This window comes from Stenella coeruleoalba (genome assembly GCF_951394435.1).
Source record: "Stenella coeruleoalba genome assembly, chromosome: 15".
Classification (NCBI taxonomy): Eukaryota; Metazoa; Chordata; class Mammalia; order Artiodactyla; family Delphinidae; genus Stenella; species Stenella coeruleoalba.
In genome coordinates, this window is record NC_137161.1 from 21,524,872 (window position 1) to 21,545,166 (window position 20,295).

The following is a 20,295-nucleotide window of genomic DNA, read 5'->3' on the forward strand; positions in this document are numbered from 1 at the left end:
CGTGCCTAGGGAGGCTGGTATAATTATAGATTTTTTTTTTTTTTTTTTTGCGGTATGCGGGCCTCTCACTGTTGTGGCCTCTCCCGTTGCGGAGCACAGCCTCCGGACGTGCAGACTCAGAGGCCATGGCTCACGGGCCCAGCCGCTCTGCGGCATGTGGGATCTTCCCGGACCGGGGCACGAACCCACGTCCCCTGCATTGGCAGGCGGACTCTCAACCACTGCGCCAGCAGGGAAGCCCTAATTATAGATTTTTGAAAAGGATGCAGTTGTGCTCTCCAGCCCCAGGGCCCGAGCAGGGCTAGGCTCGCTGGGAAGACAATTAAAACCACTGTCCACAAATTAGGATTCTACAGGAGAATGAGAAAGGGACTTCATTGAATGCAACATCTCCTTCCTTTCTGCTTTTAATTGTATTAATTAACCCCAGGACTGGTTAACAGGGCGTCATCTGCAGGAAACAGCTCGTGACCCTGGCCTGAGGCACTGAGTTTGGCTTCTGGGAAAGGCAGGGGATGACCTGGAAGATCTCACCCGCCCTTCAAGAGCAGGACCCTAACCTTCTTCCTAACCTTTCAGGCCCTGGTTCAGCACACACACCTAGGGCTTGGCCTCAGGTCTGGATTCGAACCCTGTTTCCTCTAGTCCCTAGCTGTGTGAGCTGGATAAGCCCCTTTACCTCTCTGAACCTCAGTTTCTTTAGCTGAAGAAAGGGGAGAATGAGAGGGAGAGGGTTATACAAGGCAACATATGCCTCACGCCCAGCACATAGTAGGTGCTCACCAAATAGCACTCCCTTCTCTCACCTTCTAGCTCAAAATTCTACCATCACCAGAAAGATTTTTAAAGATGCTCCTTTGTAGCCTCATCAGATTATACGGTGGATGCAACATCTGTATTTCACTCACACCTGGACCACGAGACCTCTCATCCATCAGTCCTGTACCTCCTCTCCTTCCTCATTTGCTCCCAACAGCTGTCCCCCCGCCAAGCCAGGGGGATTCACACAGGTCCTGAGGGGCTTGTCAACCAAGGTGACCCCAGCTCAGGCCCCACCTCCCTCCATCTCTGAGCTCAGGTTCCCCATCCCAGACCCTCTGGTCCAGGAAGCCTGCAGGGACTGGACCCTAGCCCACCCATAAGTCTTTGCCAGAGCGACAGCAGGATTCCCCTTGGGGACTGGTGGTAGGGGCATGCCCTAGTCAGGGGAACCAAGGCAGAACTGGAGCTAGAGAGAGACAAAGCGGGCAGAGCAGAGAGAACCAGTGCTGCCCCAAGGGCCCCTTGGTCATCCCTATCTCAGGCCCCATCTCTTGCCAGGACATATTGAGTCACTGCTTACTCGAAACCTCCAATGATGAATGGATAAGCAAAATGTGGCCCCTCCACACAGTGGAATATTATTCAGTCTTAAAAAAAGCAAGGAGATTCTGACACGTGCTCCAACATGCATGGACCCTGAGGACATCAGGCTAAGTGAAATAATCCAGGCACAAAAGGATAAATACTGTATGATTCCATGAGGTTCCTAAAGTAGTCAGACTCACAGAGACAGAAAGCGGAATGTTTGGGCTGGAAGAGGGTGGATGGGGGAGTCATTGTTTAATGGGTACAGAGTTACACTTCGGGATGACGGAACATTCCCAGATGTGGACAGTGGTGATGGAAGCACAGCAACCTGATTATATTTGATGCCACTGAACCGTACGCCGAAAAATAGTGAAAATGGTGAAATTTACATTATGCGTATCTTAACCACAACTTTTTAAAAAACACCTCCCGCGGCTTCCCAGCCCTGCAGCGGTGTGTTTTCAGGGGTCTGTGCCACAAGGCAACTTTCCACTAAATCTGAGCTGTCCAGTATGGTGGCCCTGAGCCCCATGTGGCTGTGGAGAGTTGAAACACAGCTAGTCCAAACTGAGATGGCTGTTCAGTTAGGTCCACACTCAATTTAGAAGATAGTATGAACATAAGAATGTATCAATAGGGCTTCCCTGGTGGCACAGTGGTTAAGAATCCGCCTGCCAATGCAGGGGAGATGGATTCGAGCCCTGGTCCGGGAAGATACCACATGCCGTGGAGCAACTAAGCCCTGCACCACAACTACTGAGCCTGTGCTCTAGAGCCCGTGAGCCACAACTGCTGAGCCCACACGCCTAGAGCCCGTGCTCCACAACAAGAGAAGCCACCGCAATGAGAAGCCTTCAACGAAGAGTAGCCCCTGCTCACCGCAACAAGAGAAAGCCCGCACGCAGCAACGAAGACCCAACGCAGCCAAAAATAAAATAAATAGATTTATTTTAAAAATTAAATTAAATTCAAAAAATAAAAAGTGTGACTCACTGAGGGCCATTTCCAGAAAGGCTGCTCTGTACCCAGCTCAGCAGGGTGCCGGGGCCAAAAGGGTGTGTGACACAGGGTCAGGAAGGCCTGCAGTCCCCGGAACTCCCAGCTGGGAGGCAGAATAGGGAAAAGGGCTGCAGAGGGAGTGTTTACAAGGAAGCCCCAGCTCACAGGCGAGTCTCCCAGAGCTCCTGAAATCAGGGGATGTAAAATGTCCGTAAGAGGAAAACCTAAATGAGTGGGATGGAAAAGCCTCCAGGGAATGGGGAGGCTGGAAGGGATGGGTGCAGGGCACCTGCCCTGGGATGGACCCAGGGGAGGCACCTGAGGTTCTCTTCGTTTCCTCCTGGGCTGCCCCCAGCTTCTGGCAGGCGGCCTGCAGCAACAGGGATCGAGGTGTGAGTCAACGAAGGCTGTTTCATCTTGGAGTGGACAGGTTTCCCCTTCTCAAGAAGTGACAGGGAATGCATTTTGTACCAAAGCTTGAGGAACTGCAATATGCCTTATTGGGAAGATGGGGGGCTGGGCACACAGCAGGGGCTTAAGGGCTCCCTGCAGAAGGAATGAAAGAGATCAAATTTCATGGACTCCTACCCTGAGCTGGGCTTCCTAAGATGCTTAGGTCAGGCCCTGACTCTCAAGGGGCCCACACTCTGCAGGAGTGACAAACACACAGAACAGCCTGGACAAGAGCTGGGACTGAGCCTGGATCGGCACGTACAGTTGTTCAGGGTGTGCACCATTCACAGAGCCATGAATCATAGTGCACAGAGAGGTGCAGGGCACAACTGCATGCAGAAGCTCTGGATGGAGGTGCACGTGCTAAGAGAGGAAAGGGCAGGCCCATGTCTGCCTGGAGAGTCAGGCTTCTGGGAAGTGGGGACATGACTGGACTTAAACACTGATGGGGTTTGCACAGCTGGGGGTGTTCAGGACAGGAAAGGGCATACCAGAAGTAGAGTTTCCCAAGTCCAACCTTTGGGGGACCACCTTTACCATTTCTGTAGGATCCCGGTACCACTGCACTATCATTTACTTAATATTTAGTTTCGAAAGCATCTTTCCCTTTTTACTAAATAAATTCAGCTTAAAAGGACAATTCAGCTTAAAAGGAGACTTTTATTGCTGCCATAAATGGAAAATCAGCAACACGTGCCATAAAGAGAGGGTAACAGTACAAATAAACACTACGAAAACCAAACAGCGTTCGTAAATTCTAGCCAGGGGAGGTTGCCTGCTGAAGGCTACGAGCCTCAGTCCCCATTCCTCTCATTAACAAGGGAGACTGGCGAGAGTTAGGCATTAAATTCAGAGCAGCACCGAGCAGAAACTTTTTTCTTGATCAGAAGGGCCTGGGATGCAGGTCCAGCTGACACCAGTGGGCATCAGTGGGCAACCACCCCCACCACTGTCCCCGGCTCTGGCTTCCTGGGCCGCTGGCCCAGTCCCCCACGATTCACCTTTAGCTGGTACCTCCAAGACCTTGCTCACTCTGGCCCATAGACCTGGAAGCCTTTCCTGCCACTCACCTATACGGGGCAGCATCCTGTCTGATTCGCTGTAAGTTTCCGTGTGCCTTGTGCATGGGGAGGGCTAACACCCATTTCAGGAATGAGGAGGCCCGAATGCACGCTAGTAGAATGAATGACCAAAGAAATGAATGGAGGGCTCCCTTCTGTGCTGTGCTGCTCAGACCAGGGCAGTGACTTCCTGAGGCATTGGTTTCCCTCCCCCCAACTGGGGACAGAGCACTGTTTTTGTATTAAAACAAACATGAATATATTATGGCATAGAATACAGAATTCATGCATTTTGAATGAAATAGGAGACATCAAAGAAATACTGTCCTTGGTTGGGAGCTGTTTACTCTCCTGCATGGGGAGAACCCCTCGTCAAGGGCCTCCATCCGATCCAATCAGAAGCTGCTTTCACCTCTGCAGCCTCAGGCTCCTCAGACCATGCTCTGCACGCTGGAGTGCTGATGCGTGGGCAAAAGGGGCAGGGGACCAAGAGGAGAGAGAGGGGCTGGGGGAGGGTGAAGCCCAGGATTTACAGATGCAGATGCCAAGTTGCAGCTCCACCCTGACTTGCTGCGTGGCTTCGTGTAAGTTGCTGCACTTCTCTGGGCTTCGGTTCCCACATGTGTCATTGTTTAAAGGCTTATTTTTGAGGATTAAATGAACTCACGCAGGTGAAGAGCCTGTTTCAGTGTTCGGGACACAATAGGGCCTCAACGCCCACTCAATGCTGAGTTTTAGGGACACACAAGCACATTCACCCAGGTGGGGCCCCTGCCCAGCCCTGACTGATGACCCACCCAATAACAATTACAATAGCTAACACTTTTGAGCACTGACTATGTGCAAAGTGCCTGGAGATGCTGTGCCTCAGTTTCCTCATCTCTATAATGGGGATAATAATAACCGCCACCTCATAAGGCTGTTGTAAGGATTAAATGCGTTAACATTTATAAAGTGACTGCCTGACACCAAGTATGTGCTTATAAAGATGTTTCCTTTTTATTTATTCATTCATTTAGCTGTAATTGAAGTGAAATTCACATAACATGAAATTAACCATTTTAAAGTGCGCAAGTCAGTGGCCTTTGGTGCAGTCACAATGCTGTGCGACCACCACCTCTATCTAGTCCCCAAACATTTTCATCTCCCCGAAAGGAAACTCTTTACCCACGAAGCAGTCACTCCCCCTTCCCCCAGCCTCTGGCAACCACCAATCTGCATTGTGTCTCTATAGATTTGCCTGTTCTGGGTATTTCACATACATGGAATAATAGAATATGTGGTCTTTGGGGACTGGCTTTTTTCACTTAACATAATGTTATCCAGGTTCATCCACATTGTAGCGTATATCAGATGTCACTCCATTTTGTAGAGGTGTTTCTTTTCTTTTTTTTTTTTTTTTGCGGTACGCAGGCCTCTCACTGTTGTGGCCTCTCCCGTTGCGGAGCACAGGTTCCAGACGCGCAGGCTCAGCGGCCATGGCTCACGGGCCCAGCCGCTCCGCGGCATGTGGGATCTTCCCGGACCGGGGCACGAACCCGTGTCCCCTGCATCGGCAGGCGGACTCTCAACCACTGCGCCTCCAGGGAAGCCCTGTAGAGGTGTTTCTTTAATAAAATATCTCACTGAATCCCCAATACGACCTGGGAAGTAACCACTATCACCCTCGTCTTCTTACAGATGAGAAAACTGAGGCACAGAGAAGGTGGGGACTTGCCCAGGTCCCCTGCCAGGCAGCCCCAACACAGCCAGGTGGGCAGTGCTGGCACCTAAGGCCGCGGGCAGAGTGCCTCCCAAGGCCACCAGCGCACATTGAAGGAGACAGCAGTGGAATTACAAATCTAGGGAGATTTAAGGAGAGTGAAACTATTCTGGCACTTGCAGGATTGCGGGAGTTGAGCAGGTTTCCCCAGTGGAATTCCTGCCGCCTCTTCCCACACATCTGGGCCACAGGGGATGAAAGGGTTTGGGAGGGAGAAAGGCAAGTGTGGGACTGTGCAGGGAGGCGGGGACAGGGTGGGGCAGCCAGGGACGGGAGAATGCAAGTAGGCATCCTGATGTCTGTGCAGGTACCATTTCTTTTCATCCTCACCTGTACATCCTGCGAAGCCGGTGGGGTAAGCCCACTGCACCGATGGCTAGTGAGGCTCTGAGAGGTTGAGTGGGGGCCAGAACTTGAGCCCAACAGTGTCTGATCTCAAAGCCCAGGCGTGTACCCATCCCTAATGCCTGTCACAGGCAGAGAGGGGGCAAATGGAGGAAGCACAGGGAGATTGCATCAGCCATAGTATGAGTGGTTACCCCAGAACCCCAGAAAGGAGCATCCCCAGATCCACTGAGAAGAGGAGAGAAAAGCAAGCAATGTCTGGAGGCACTGAGTGTGGAGCCAGGGAGGCCAGGGCCATGCAGAACAGAGCAGAAGGGGAGAGGCAGAGACAAGGGCATCTGAAAGCCAGGTGCAGAGACCAAGCGGAGAGGTGAAACCGAGGCAGCCCCCAGGGGTGCTTCCCCCAGAGCAGAGCTTCTCAGGGTGCCCAGCAGGCGGGGCAGAGGGCAGAGCGGCCATGCTGCCCCTCCTCCACACCCTCCCCGCCAGGGCCTGGCCTGGGTTACACCTGGCCCCGCTTGGGACCTCGTTCCTGCCCCCGTCCGAGCCCCTCCTACTCCTGTCCAACTGTGTTTGAGAAATCCAAGAATGCAGCTGTAAACATGTGGGCTCTGGAGTCACGCTGACCTGGCTTTGAACCCCGACTGCACTTCCTCGAGGTAGGCAAATCTCTGAGCACCAGCTTCCTCATCTGTAGAATGGGCATTGTGGGCACTCAACAGGGTCATACACACCATGGAGTATTATCATGACGGCAATGACCAGGCTGCTATTCCTCTCTCAGGCGGTCTTGGTCCACCTCCTGCCTCCCCAAGGCTCCCACCTCCCTTTTCCTCACCTAGAAGACTAGCCTGACCTGGCCTTTTAAACACAAGGACTATTCTAGAACCAAACAAGCCCTAGTTGAAGGGGTTCTGCCCTACCCCAGGGCCTTTGAACTTACTGTTCCCTCTGCCTGGAAGGGGACTTGACAGAAAGCAGCAGAGCTGGGATGGGGCTTGGGGCACCCAGCACCTAGCTGGAGTTCAGTGACCGCTGCTGGGGGTCTCTGGGGGGCATAAGGAGACCAGCTGGTGAGTCTCAGGGCCCCTGCCCCCCCAGGCCCTCCTGTCAGCTGTCAGCCAGCCTGCCCTCCCCCTCCCTCTCCTCTGCCTGCCCGAGACCATTAGTGTGGCTTTGTTTTGAGCGCTATTTCCACTACCATGTGCTCTGGCTGCCGGGCCTCCATTAGGGACCCTTTCCTGGGGCCGCTGACAGGCAGCCAACAGCTCCCCAGCGAGCCAGCCGTAATTGCTGCCGCCTTGAAGGTCGGAAACGATTTTTTTAAAACCTCACAAAGCAAAACAGACACCCTGCCGTCTGCTCTCGCCTTCCCCGCCCTCAGCCGGGAACCAAGCCCGAGGTTTCCAAGAAAGGGGGGTTCAGTTAAGACCCCCCCAACCCCAGAGACACCCTTAACATGCCAGGCTGGGGGAAAACAAAGTTTGGGCTCTGCTCCCTGGCTTTGAACTAGGTGGGGGGCCCCAGACACCTCCCTAAGCCCCAGTTTCCTCCTGGTCAAGATGGGCATGTTGATGGGTGCCTGGGTGCCTGCTGGGGTGACCATGACGAGCTTCTGACAGGAGGTCGCGGGCCTCTCTGAGGACGTACAGAAAGCAGAGAACCAGAATGCAGGAGAGGCAGGAAGAGAGCTGCCAAGGGGAGAAAATGGCTCGAGAGCAGGCTCTGAGGAGGGAGGAACTCGGGTGTTCAAGAAAGGAAGCGAGTGTGCCTTCACACACACACACACACACACACACACACACACACACACACGCACACGGGCTTCCATCTCCTTTCGAGCCCACGTTCCCATCATTCCCTGGACACCTGGACCAGCCCCATCATCCTATGAGCCCAGAAACTCAGCCCCCCAGCCCCCGGCAAAGAGCCTCTCCTCCTCCGCGAGCCCCTCCAGCCTCCAAGGCCTGTTTGAGCCCCCATTTCAACTCACAGGGCCATCCCCACCCAAACGCCAGCCACGCTCTGTGCCTTCCCCACTCAGAAACCCTCCAGGGCTGCCCCTGCCCCGGGAATCAAAACCAAGCTTCCCAGCCTGTTCTCAGTACCTCCAGCTGCAGCCTGCTTTTCCGGATATGCACACACGACTCTCCACATGAAGCCCCTCCCAGACGCAGGCAGTCAGGCAAGGCTCCCTACTGACCACCAGTCTCCTCTCAGCCCTGATGGTCCCTGGATACAGGCAGAAAAGGAGTCTGCCTCCCCCAGGAAGTCGTCCCTGACTGCACCAGGACACAGCAACCACTCTCACTGGAAACCTCCAGAGACCTCCCTCCAATGGCTCACCTGCCCTGTTTCCTGGGCTCCCACCTCTGGCTGACTGTCCTCCATTATCTCTCCCAGTACTCACCCCCTGAAGACACTCACCAAGGACTTGCCAGGAAAGTGAATGAAGCTTCTTCCGGGTCACGAGAGAGCACTGTGTGGGGGAGTGGGGGGCAGGACGCCAGAGCCTGGCTCTGCTGCACACCGGCCCTGTGTCCTAGGGCCAGCCCTGTCTCCTGTCTGGACCTCAGTTACCTCCCCAGTGAAATGAAGGCTTCCCTGGAGGACCACAGGTGGGCTCTGGGGGCCTCAACAAACCCTCTGATGCTGGACAAAACCATGTGGCATTTTTCTGAGGAAACAATCCAGTTTTCATCAACATTCCAGCTCTCAGGAGGATCACGACCTCCAAAAAAATTAGGAACCACTGGTCTAGACAATGTCCAGCGTCCCTTGTAGCTTCCCCACGCGGTCATTCACTCATTTGTTCGCTTCATTCATTCAACCAACATTTCTTGGGTGCCTGCTCGGTGTGGGTGTCATGCAGAGTCTGTGTATGTGTAATCCTGAGACGTCCCCTGAAGAGAGGAGCGTACGTGTGTGTGTGTGTGTGTGTGTGTGTGTGTGTGTGTCTACAGAGAGAGAGGGAAAGGGAGGACCAAGGTGGGAGAGATGAGAAGAGGGAGGGAGAGGGATAGAGCAGACACAGGGAAAGGGACAAAGAAAGATGGAGAGAGACTGAACAACAGAGATAGAGATCGAAAGAGAGAGAAAGAGAGAGAAACCCACGGAGAGAGAGCTGGAGGAAGAGGGGAAGGCGAGCATGTGCCACCGATGGGCAATGCCAGCCCCCCTAATTGATGGCTCTGAGCGAGGCCCCGCTCCCGGCTCCGGCTCTAACCTTCCAGATGCTCCCAGAGCCTCCACGCCTCGCATCCCAAGGGCACCAGCTTGGAGGGGGAGGCTGGTACTGACGCAAAGGCAGAGGGCACCCGCCTGGCCCCTTAGGCCAGCCCGCTAAAGGACCTCCCAGGCCCCTTCCCCCACTGCCACAGCTCCTCCAACTGCACGTGAGCAAATACCCTACCCGAACATTCACTCCAGACTCGGGCTCAGACAAAAACAGCAGCCCCCAGTAGAACACTCGGGCAGGCGCGCCCACACCCCCGCTGCTCCCCACTGACGATGCTGGACTTGGATCCAGGAGCTTGGACTCTCAGCCCTGGGCTCTTTCATCCAGACCCAGGCCTTCTCAGCATTCTGGCATCACGGACCCTGAGAGAATCTGACGCATCCAGGGCGCCGCTGTGGAACAAAGCACCTGCCCACAAGCCCATGCGGTTTGGCAGCCGGGAAAGGACAGATGAGCGGGTGAAGAGCCACAAGCTGGGCTCAGGCCTGGCTCTGCCATCCCACATCTGTGTGTCCTCAGGCAAATCGCATCACCCCCCAAGCCTCAGCATCCTCATCTGTAAAATGGGAGCGCCCTCCTCACAGGCCGGGTGAGGATTAGACGAGAGGAGGAGGGGAAGTGGCAGGCACAGAGAAAATCCCCCATGAGTGCTGGCTGGTGTTTTGGTTCATAGCCCGCAAGGCCACTGAGAGCTAAGCACCATGTGCTGGACGGAATCCCACGCCACCGTCGGCTCCATCCTCACCTGTTGATTGGAGGACAAAGAATAGCGCTTGGGAGGATACAGATGGAGGTATTCTAGATGCTTAGAGCTTAGGAGAACTCGGCACTGTTCAGGTGGGGAAACTGAGAGGGGCAGGGACGTGCCAAGCCACCCAGAAGGTGGAGACAGTGGGAGGGTGGATAAAAACCCAGGTCCCATTCCCCGCCCCAATTCTGGCACTTTAACTGGGGGCTGAAATGACAAAGGAGTCGCTATCCCCACCCCTCAACATGGGGAGCAGCGAAGGCCCCACTCCCACCACGTCCGTTCCCTGTGTGGGACCAGGCATCCCCGGAGTCCGGAGCTCCGCCCACCTAAACCCTTGTCCCAGCCCCACCACTAAACTGCTGGGTAAAACATCCTTATTAACCGCCCACTGTATTCTGCCTTCTCTGCCCACTTCACCAGTCTTTGCTCCTTTGGGAAAGAAGGCAGGAATCCCCCCGTGACATCCCCAGCTAATGACTGGTCCAGCTTACATACCTTCTGTGATGGGGAGCTCACCACTGGGTACCTTAACTGCTCCAGGAGTGAGCGCCCTTCTCCAGGCTGAACATCATCCCTGCTTCTTAACTCATCACAATTTATACTTATATCTATCTTATAAGTTTAGTTGTCTGAGCAAGAGCCTTAACTGTCTTCTTCACTGATATGTCCCCAGTGGCTAAAAGAGCCTGGTCCATGGCAGGTTCTCAACTGATATTCGTTGAAGGAATGAAGGAAGGAAGGAATGATCAAGCTTCCAATAAATGGCAGCAGCCCCTGTGAGGCCAGCAGTTCCCAGTATGAGGAGTACGGAGTATGAGATGGGAGGGGCTGGCCTGTAGGCCAGCAGCCCCCAAGTCCAGTCATCCCCGCACACAGATGGGCCTGGGTACCACCTGTACTAGTATGTCGTTTGTGTTTTTCTATAAACTAACCCACTATGTGTTTGTTTTTTTTTGTGGTATGCGGACCTCTCACCGTCGTGGCCTCTCCCGTTGCAAAGCACAGGCTCCGGACGCGCAGGCTCGGCGGCCATGGCTCACGGGCCCAGCCGCTCCGCGGCATGTGGGATCTTCCCGGACCGGGGCACGAACCCGTGTCCCCTGCATCGGCAGGCGGACTCCCAACCACTGCGCCACCAGGGAAGCCCTGGGGGCTTCTTAAAGAAGGGTTTCAACTCGGTATGGTGGAGCTGAGTCCTCTGCTGGCTTCGAGAAAGGGGAGGGGACACAGCGGTGGGCAGGGGGACCCGGAGGAGGAGCAGCCCCTCTGCCCCCCCCATCCCCACTTCCCTTCTCCACAGCAGCACGTACCAGAGGGATCCCGGGGTCACCAGCTGGGAAAGGAGCGGATCTATTCCCCCAGTGAGACCACTGCCCCTTTTCCTGTTGGAAGAATCTCACTGGGGTCTGGGAGAAGAAGATACATCCTGGGACCCCATTACCCTCAAGGCTGCAGCATCTCATATGCACCCCAAGGGACTGGGTCTGAGTCCACCCACTGCAAGATGAAATCAGCCTTACCCACCCCAGATGTGCTTGTGGTCAGTAAGGACGAGGAGGGGTTCCAGTTTTGTGATTTTTCTACTAATAACATGGATTTCTAATGAAATTAAAATTACGTGAATGTTTAAAACAATACTGACTTGGAATGAGCAAAAGTTGAAGAACTTCAGACCTTAGACCTCTGCCTTATCCTCCCTGCCACCCATTCAGTCATTCCCTGCCACCTCCCTAGGCTGGGCATTGTGGAGGGTACCAGGACACAAGGGAATCTGACCTGTACCCCCGGTCATTACAATGGGAGTGGTGAGAGTGGCCGGATGCTGGCCACTGTATAGCCAGCTGGCCCCAAATCCCCTTCGGGGCCGAGAGACTCTTCCCACGACCCCCTCAACAGCCGGTTCAGTCCCTGAAGTCCAAGGTCATGGCCAAGCACCAGGAGGTGGGGTTGCTTCATGTCCCCTTTCCCCTCTTTCTGACACCTGCCCCTCACGTGGGTGCCAACATCACTGTTCACACCACGTACTTCCTCTCCTTACGCATATGATTTTCTCAACCTCCAACAGAAGCTGGAAAGTCACTGAGGCAGGGTCCTGGTCTGGAGGTTGCCATGTCCTCTGCTGCACAGCTGGGGCATGGAATGTGGAGGTCACCATGCTCACTCCTTCCACCACAGGAAGTCTCGTGACCTTGGGCCTCTCCCTCGTCCTCTCTGGGACACAACAGCACTGTGAGCGTGGGCCCTGGAGCCACATTCCGGGCTCCGCTCTGGGCTCCAACACTTGCTAGGTGCGTGACCTTGGGCAAGCCTTTAACCTCACCACGTCTCAGTTTCCTCATGAAAACATCGGGCCAGGGAAAGTCCCCTCCCCTTAGGGTTCTTACGAGGATCAAATGAGACAATGCCATTTACGGCCCTGGCATGACAATAAACATTTGCTTGCGTATAATTTTCACTCTCTTTGTATCGAGTTGGGTCAGGTGATCCCAAAAGCCAAGCACTAACCTCCCATGCAATCTGGGCACACGCTCTCTTGCCCGTGGCCTTGGTCTTCCCCTCTGTTAGATGGGTAGAAGGAGATGGTCCCAGAGGTCCTGCTGGCTTGGCCTGAGCCTTAGTGATTCATTCCAAGCGCTCTATCTTCTGCCTCGGTGGCTGGTGGGTGGGAAGGGACCACTCTCCTGGCACCCCGATCCTGCCCACTTGTTTGTCAACAGGAGACTTTCCCCAACACCCCTGCTGTCAGGGTGGCAGCGAGCCAAATTCCCCCGTCCTGCCGGCTGCCTGTGGCTCCCCTTACTTGGGGAAAAGGCTGAGGGAGCCGCCGATAGGCAAAGTGTCAAAAGCAATTGGTGTGAAGGACTTGGGGAAAACCGCTTGCGAGGGTCAATTCCCTCCCGGAGGCCGGGAAACCCTCAGCCCAAGGCGGAGTGTTTACGGGCGTAATTGATAGAATAATCACCAACACCGGCGACAACGGCGAACACATTTTTAACATCATAACCTTCAGAAGACAGCACTCAGTTTTCTCCATCTCCCAGCCACCAAACTAGCCAGCTTACTGATGGGGAGATACCTATAGTTCGTTGAGGAATGCGAGAAAGCCAGAGTCATTTTTCAGTGCACAGGCTGTTTGCCAAATGGCCCGGCGGCCCCCGCCCCTCCCCCAGCGCCCCGCTGCTCCCTCCTGGCAACAGAGAAAACCTCAGGACAGTGAATCACTCAATGGACAAAGCGCCAGGCCAAACCAGGATCTTTGTGTGCTGCAGGGTGTATTAATAATTGAAGGTGCTGGCTTAGGGGGTGTGTGTGTGTGTGTGTGTGTGTGTGTCTGTGTGTGTGTGTCTGTGTGTGTGTGTCTGTGTGTGTGTGTCTGTGTGTGTCTGTGTGTGTCAGGGCAGGGGCAGGAGGATGCATGTTTGCTGCAGTGTAAGGCTTCCTGGGGCTCCTCTGAGGGTCCACATACCTGCTCCAGCCTGGACTTCTTCCTCCCTTGCAAAACCAGACCAATCCAGCAGCCCCTGGCACCAGACAATTTCCCATCCCTACATGTCTCATCAGGTTTGAGTGAATACTTAAGGCAGTGGCTCCCAGACTCCAGGCTGCTTGGTAATCATCTCGGGAGCTTATTAAAATGCAAATTCCAGGGTCCCATCAACAATCATTTTGGCCAATGGGTCTGGGGAGGACCCCAGGATCTGCATTTTAACAAATTCCCTGAGTGATTGCAATGCAAGAGGTGCACAGAGATCTTCATAAAGATCCTGCCTTCCGGGGACTTCCCTGGCAGTCCAGTGGTTAAGACTCGGAGCTTCCACCACAGGGGAGCATGGGTTTGATCCCTGGTGTGGGGAAAGTAAGACCCCACATGCCGTGCAATGTGGCCAGAAAAAAAGAAGACAAGATCCTGCCTGCCGTGGACAAGATCTAGAGAGTCCTGGAGAAGGCGGCTAATCCAGCTTCCTGCTTCTAACTTGCATGTGGCCTCAGCAAGATCCCATCGCCTTTCTGAGCTACTGGCTCCTCCTGGTGGAACCCACTGCCTTACCAGTTCTCTGGGGAAGTGGAAGGGAGTCCCTTGGGCAGAGCCGGGCAGAGGAAGGAGACCCATCACACAACTGGCCAAGCCTGCCTCAAGGCTGTCCCGGAGGAGGCAGGCCCAGAGCAGAACTGCCAGACACACCTTCAGTGTAGGCACAGCTCCCCAGCTCTCCGTGCAGACTCAGTGACCTTGGGCAAGTCACTGGCCCTCTCTAACCTGTTTCCTCATATGTCCAGCACCAGCCTTGCACGAATAATGTCAGCCTTAGTGAGTTAACGCTGGCAAGGGGTTTGGTAGCACCCGGCACACAGTAGGCAGTTCATAAATGTCAGCTCCCTTTCCTCCCACCCGCTGTGCTCATGGCAATGAGCTAACCCTGTCTGATGAGGAAAATTCAAAGTAGCTGCCATTAATTGAATACCTACTGGGCATAGACACTGACCACCCCCACCCCCACCCCCACTTCCCACTTCCCTGAGGGCTCCCTAAGAGGCAGGTACCACTCACTCCCCATTCACTCCTCATGCCTTTAAAAAGCCCTCTGCGAAGCGGACTGAGTGGAGGTAGCAGGGAGAGGGGAAGCGAGATAGATGTCCTTGCGGACCCATCTGACCCCGGGCTTTCCCTGTGACAAGCCCCGGGGCGAGCAGGCGGAAGGCGTTAGCCTGGCGGCTGGGCTGGGACCGAGCTGGAGAGGCGAGCAGCTACCAGGCGGCTGGGGTCAATGGACTCCTCCCCGGGGCCCCCGCTGCCAGCCTCCTACCCCTACCCGAGACGCAGAGACACCTGCCTAACCCAGCCACGTTTCCTGAATCAGCTGAGGACACGCGGAGCCCAGGAATAATGAAATGATCAGGCTCCAATCTGCTAAACAGCAATTTCTGGGCTTTTTCGGCACACGTAGCTTTTATTAAATTGGTATTCTCCTCCTGAACGCAAACGGCTATTAGACATGACCCACTTCTCCGCCGTGTCTCACTATCATTAATAACAGTTTCTTTTTGTGATTAAGTGAGTGGCTCCAAACCCTTCCTGTGGCTTCGGGCGTTTGGCAAAGGGGCAGCACGGGGGCTCCTCGGCATCTACTACTTGGTGACTTTGAACCTGGCAGTGTTGGGAGATGGCAGTCTGGCCCCTGCAGAGCAGCCTGGCCTCCTCGCTTCTTGGGGGACAGAACGAGCCCTAGAGGGGTGACTCGCTGGCCCAGAACTGCATGGCGGGTCACTAAGAGAAGCCAGGTTCCCCCGCAGCCAGTGCTGTGTCCTTGACATCCAACCCCTCCTCTGGGCCTCCGCTGGCCCTCCCCAGGGTTCAGCAGGGACGTTACAGCTAGTGGGGCAGAGCTGTGCCCTAAGCACGCCTGGCACCAGGGGGCAGGCAGAGACTGCCACACAAAGGGCAAACCCTGCTTTCCTATGGGGGGGTCACCTTGGGGCCTCAGGAATGACAGAGTGGCACCCAGATCCTAGGGGTCTGGTGATCCAGGGACAGGATGATGGTAAACCTCAGAGCCCCAGTCCTTGTATGTCTCGGGACCGCAAACTCAGGAAAGCCCTTCCGTGGAAAACCCTCCTAGTGTAAGTTCCAACTGTGCCAAGGAACTGAGCGAACTGAGCGGAGCCAGAAGGGGAGCGGAAGGAGGAATTCCCAGTCTCCCTTGAATGGGAGGGAATCTGACAGGGAGATGAATGTCCTGGAAAAAGCAGTGTCTTTGCCCAACAGACCCTGGGGCCAGTCTCAGCTCAACCACTCACTCACTGTGTGACCTTGGGCGAGTCCCTTTACCTCTCTGAGCCTTGATTTTTCCATCTGTAAACTAAGGATCAAAATAAGCCTTCCCCTATTTACCACCACTGCAGCCAGGTCAGTAGAAATTAGATGAAGGATAAGAAGGGTACGTAAATGGTACACAGAGCGGTTTCTATTTAACATGGTAAGGAGGAAGGGTGCAGGGAGTCATGGTTCCCAAAAGCAGAGTCCCTGAGAAGGGCTTTGGAAGCGCCCCCTACTTTCCAAAGCAATTCCACTCATGCATCATGCCCCAGCAGCCTTCTCTGATTACCTACTACCACGGCCCTCACTCTTTTCCATCAGAATAAATCACCCAGTTCTCTGCCATTTGTGCAAACCTCTCCCCAGCCCTGGGCATACAGTGCCCAACATTGGTGCTGCAGCCTCTCCTACCAGATTGGAAGCCTTTGCAGGGAAGAGATGGATGGACAAAGCGTCTCCATTTTCATCTATGCCCTGGTCCCCATACCGGAAGGAGCCTGGCTCATGGGGGCAAGGGGCGCCCCCAGAGCTGCCAGCTTCAGACAATCCAACTCTACTGCCAACTTGGGCTCCTCCGGGGCTAGAAGGAGCTTCTGACACTCAGGCAACCAGTGCTGGGAATGTTCTCTTGCTCCCTGGCTCTCACAGTGGCTGAGTTGAGATTTCCCACTTTTCAGTCCTCTAGGGTCAAAGATGAGGACGGGTGGGTACCCTATTGAGGGATGGCAGGGGCTTCCTGTCCCCCCGCCTCCCCAGGGGCAGACAAAAGCTCCTGGCTTCCCTCTTCCCCTTCCATGCCGCTGGCTGGAAGCAACAATGCCAACTATTCCAATGTCTTCGAGGGGCTCCCACCAAGCCTTCGTCCCCAAGATGCCACCCACCTGACAGGGGTGGCTGCAGCCCAGGCTACCAGTTCTCAAGTGGTGGGGTCTTCTGTCCCCCAGGACCTTTCCAGTGGGGGAGGTGTGGAGAGGGAAGGGACAAGGACAGCTGTGGGGTTAAACCCACAAAGGGGAAAGGCAGATGGGCGGAGAGCGGTGGGTGAGCAGAGTGTGTTCACAAAGTGTTTGTATATGCCAGTGTGTCTGCAGGCAGGCGGGCAGGCAGGAGTTGTGCGCTTGGGTGCCAGCTGGCAGGGTCTGAGTGCTCCAGCCCTAGTGCCTGCTGTGTGTGTAGTGAGCATATGAGTGAGAAGGGGGATCTGAGATGGTGTCTGGAGATGTGTGAGGGAAGGAGTTGAGTGTGAGAAAGCAGTGAGTGTGGCTGTGTGTCCATGGCTGTGAATATGTGTGTGGTCATGGAGGTGTGTGTATCGCAGGGAGTTGGGGGGGGTGGGGGGGTTGGAGAGAGCCCTCCGCGAGAGGGGCATAGGGGGTGCCCCCTCCTCCGCAGGGGTGGCCAGGGAGCCAGGGCCGGTCCATAGACCCGGCAGGAGGCGCCCCGGGACTCCCGCCACCGGCAGCACGGGTTCGAGCCCGGGGACGGCCAAGTTGGAGACGCGCGGCCCAGGGTGGGGTTTGGCGTGGAAGTCCGCGAGGGCGGCGACCCAACTCACCGTGGCCGGAGATGTGGTTGTCCCAGGGCGCGTGGCCGGCGGGCCGCGTGGCGCCGCCGAGTTGCAGGAAAAGTGCCAGGTAGTGGAGGGCGCCCAGCGCCACGCCGAGCAGGGCCCCCATGGTGCGCGCTCGGGCCGGGGGCGCCGCCGCCTCACATCGGGGCTCAGGAGACCGCAGACACCACGCCCGCCGTCCCCTGCCCGGTGCGGCCTGGTTGCCCCGCTGCGGCTGCTGCCCCTCGCCCGCTGAACCCGGTCTGGCCCCGGCTCCAGTCCTCGGCCGGCTCCGGCCCAGCCCCGGCTGCGGTTAGCAAGCGCACGCCCTGCCGGCCGTCTCCGACTGCGGGACTCTTCCCTTCCGCGGAAGGCCACTCCGCTCGGTGCCGCTACCGCCGCACCCCCTCCCTCCCACTCCCTCCCGCCCGCCCAGAGGAGGCGGCGGCGGAGGGATCTGTCGCTTGATTTATCATCAAAGTTTTGCCCAGGCTGGGATTTTTAAAGCGGTACCCGCAACTTCCCCGGCTGGAGAGAGCAGGCGGGGGCGAGATGGGGTGGAGGAAGCCACCCCAGGGACCCGGTTCCTGCAAAGCATAACACCGCTGGCTTCAGAAACAGAAATACGCTCCATCGGGAAAAGGGGAAAAACCAGTCGACCAGCCGCCAGGCCCAGCGCGCTCAGGAGGGTCTCCTCAACTTTGCTAGCAGGGCGGTGCCAGGGTCAGGGAGGCACGTGGGGGTGGGGTGGAGGTGAGGTTGAGGTAGGATGGGAACCTGGGCTGAGGCACAGGAGACCTGGTTAGACCTGGTTAGACCTGCCTGCCTTTGGCTCCCAGTGTGATCGTGTCCGGGTGTCTACCCCTGTCTGAGCTTCAAGGTCTTCAACTGAGAAGTGGGAATAATAGCTGCCTTCAGGGATCCTGGTGAGGATTTACAAAATCATGTGTGTAAAGCGCTAAGCATAATGCCGCCTTCGTGGTAGGAGCTCAATAGTTATTACTGTTGTTGTTCCCCTCTCTGGGACTCAGTTTTCGCGTCTGTAATAGTGGGCGTAAGGCAGGCTAGTTGCTGGGTCTTCTTCTAGCTTAGAGATGCTGGGCCCTGCACAGTGGATTGGATCGCCCCCTTCTGGACTGTAGGGCTCCCTTCCTCGGACAGGTGGGCATAGTGGAATGTTGGGCGGGTGGTGAGGGGGAAGGAGGTGGTAGTGAATGAAGCCATTTTCATTCCCAAGAGCAGGAATGCAACGAGATACTCCGATTCCTTCTCCAACTGCTTAACTGGGGCAGCTGGGACAGACCTTCAGTACAGACACAAGGCGGACCTACTGTGGCCCCATTTAAAAGAAGATTAAGCACATTAAATCAGAGAAGTAGCTTATCTGAGGCCCCACAGCGAGTCTGGGGCTAAGTCCCTGATTCCCGGACAGGGTCCCTCCTGCTCTCATCCCTTGTGCTTTGCCAGGCATCATTCCCGACGGCCGTGTCCGCCGCTGTTTCAGCACCACGGAGGAGGACAGCGTTAACCCCGACACCCATTTTTTTTTTTTTTTTGATAAATTTATTTATTTGTTTTTGGCTGTGTTGGGTCTTCGTTGCTGCACACAGGCTTTCTCTAGTTGTGGTGAGCGGGGGCTACTCTTTGTTGCGGTGCGCGGGTTTCTCATTGGGGTGGCTTCTCCTGTGGAGCACGGGCGTCAGGCGCGTGGGCTTCAGTAGCTGCGGCCCGCGGGCTCAGTAGTTGTGGCTTACGGGCTCTAGGGCACAGGCTCAGTAGTTGTGGTGCACGGGATTAGTTGCTCCGCGGCATGTGGGATCTTCCCGGACCAGGGGTCGAACCCGTGTCCCCTGCATTGGCAGGCGGATTCTCAACCACTGTGCCACAAGGGAAGCCCCACGGACACCCATCTTTTCAAGCTCACCGACCGCACCTCCGCGGGCTCCACGGGTTCAGCACCAAGGACTGACCTTCTGATTTCCTCCCTCGCCCCCGCCGAATGGGAGTCAGCGCCTGAGACGGCCCACATCCGTCTCCAGACCACACATAGGTGGATCCCGCATTGTGGACAGCACCCCAACTTTGAGAATGAAGTTAGAGCCCGAAGGACAGCTTCTCCCTCCACCCCTCCACCCCTGTCTTTACTCCGTCATGCACACCCCTTTACAACAGTATGGCGGGCAGCACACCAGTTGGGGCCTGTGGTCACCAGCAACAATACAGTTTATTCGAAACTATGCTCAGCACCCTGAAGTGTCGCGCACTTACAAATACTGTTTCTGCACAACTGACAGCCCTCACAGGACCGGTGGCGCGGCACTGCTTTCAGCACCGCAGAAGGACAAAACCCCGTCCTAGCTCATTCCCGCCCATATTATCTGGAAGAAGTGGCCTTTTATTTATTTATTTATTGCCCGATTAATTTACTTCTCACTTCCTTCCCACTCAGAGGTGGTATTTAGGCTATCCTGGGTTGACCAGCTGTCTTGGGTACGAAAGTATTTCCTCATTCATTAATTCGATTGACTCTCACTCCCAGTGAAATGGGCTTCATTGCCCCCACTATAAAGATGGAGAAACTGAGAATCTTCAAGAACACATAGCAGGACGTCCCTGGTGGTCTAGTGGTAAAGAATCTGCCTTACAATTCAGGGAACGCGGGTTTGATCCCTGGTCAGGGAACTAAGATCCCACATGCAGCAGGGCAACTAAGGCCACCTGCCACAACTACTGAGCTCGCCTGCCTCAACTAGAACCCGCGCCACAAACTACAGAGCCCACGCACTCTGGAACCCACGTGCCACAGCTACAGAGCGCATGCGCCCTGGAGCCTGCGCACAACCAGAGAGAGAAAACCCGCATGCCACAACAAGAGAGAAGCCTGCACGCCACAACCAAAGATCCCGCATGCCTCAACGAAGGTCCCATGTGCTGCAGCTAAGACCCGACACAGCCAAAAATTTTAAAAATAA

General features: G+C 55.5%; 1 protein-coding gene across 1 annotated transcript in view; it reads right to left on the reverse strand.

The window, feature by feature from the left end:
• The window catches only part of VSTM2L (V-set and transmembrane domain containing 2 like), a 36,986-nt gene extending 19,227 nt beyond the window's left edge, over positions 1–17,759 (reverse strand). Inside the window, exon 1 of the mRNA XM_079945873.1 lies at positions 17,330–17,759. Coding sequence (XP_079801999.1) covers positions 17,330–17,450 — 121 coding nt within the window. The 5' untranslated portion in view covers positions 17,451–17,759. The remainder of the gene's footprint in view (positions 1–17,329) is intronic.
• Between the last annotated feature and the right edge of the window lie 2,536 nt (positions 17,760–20,295).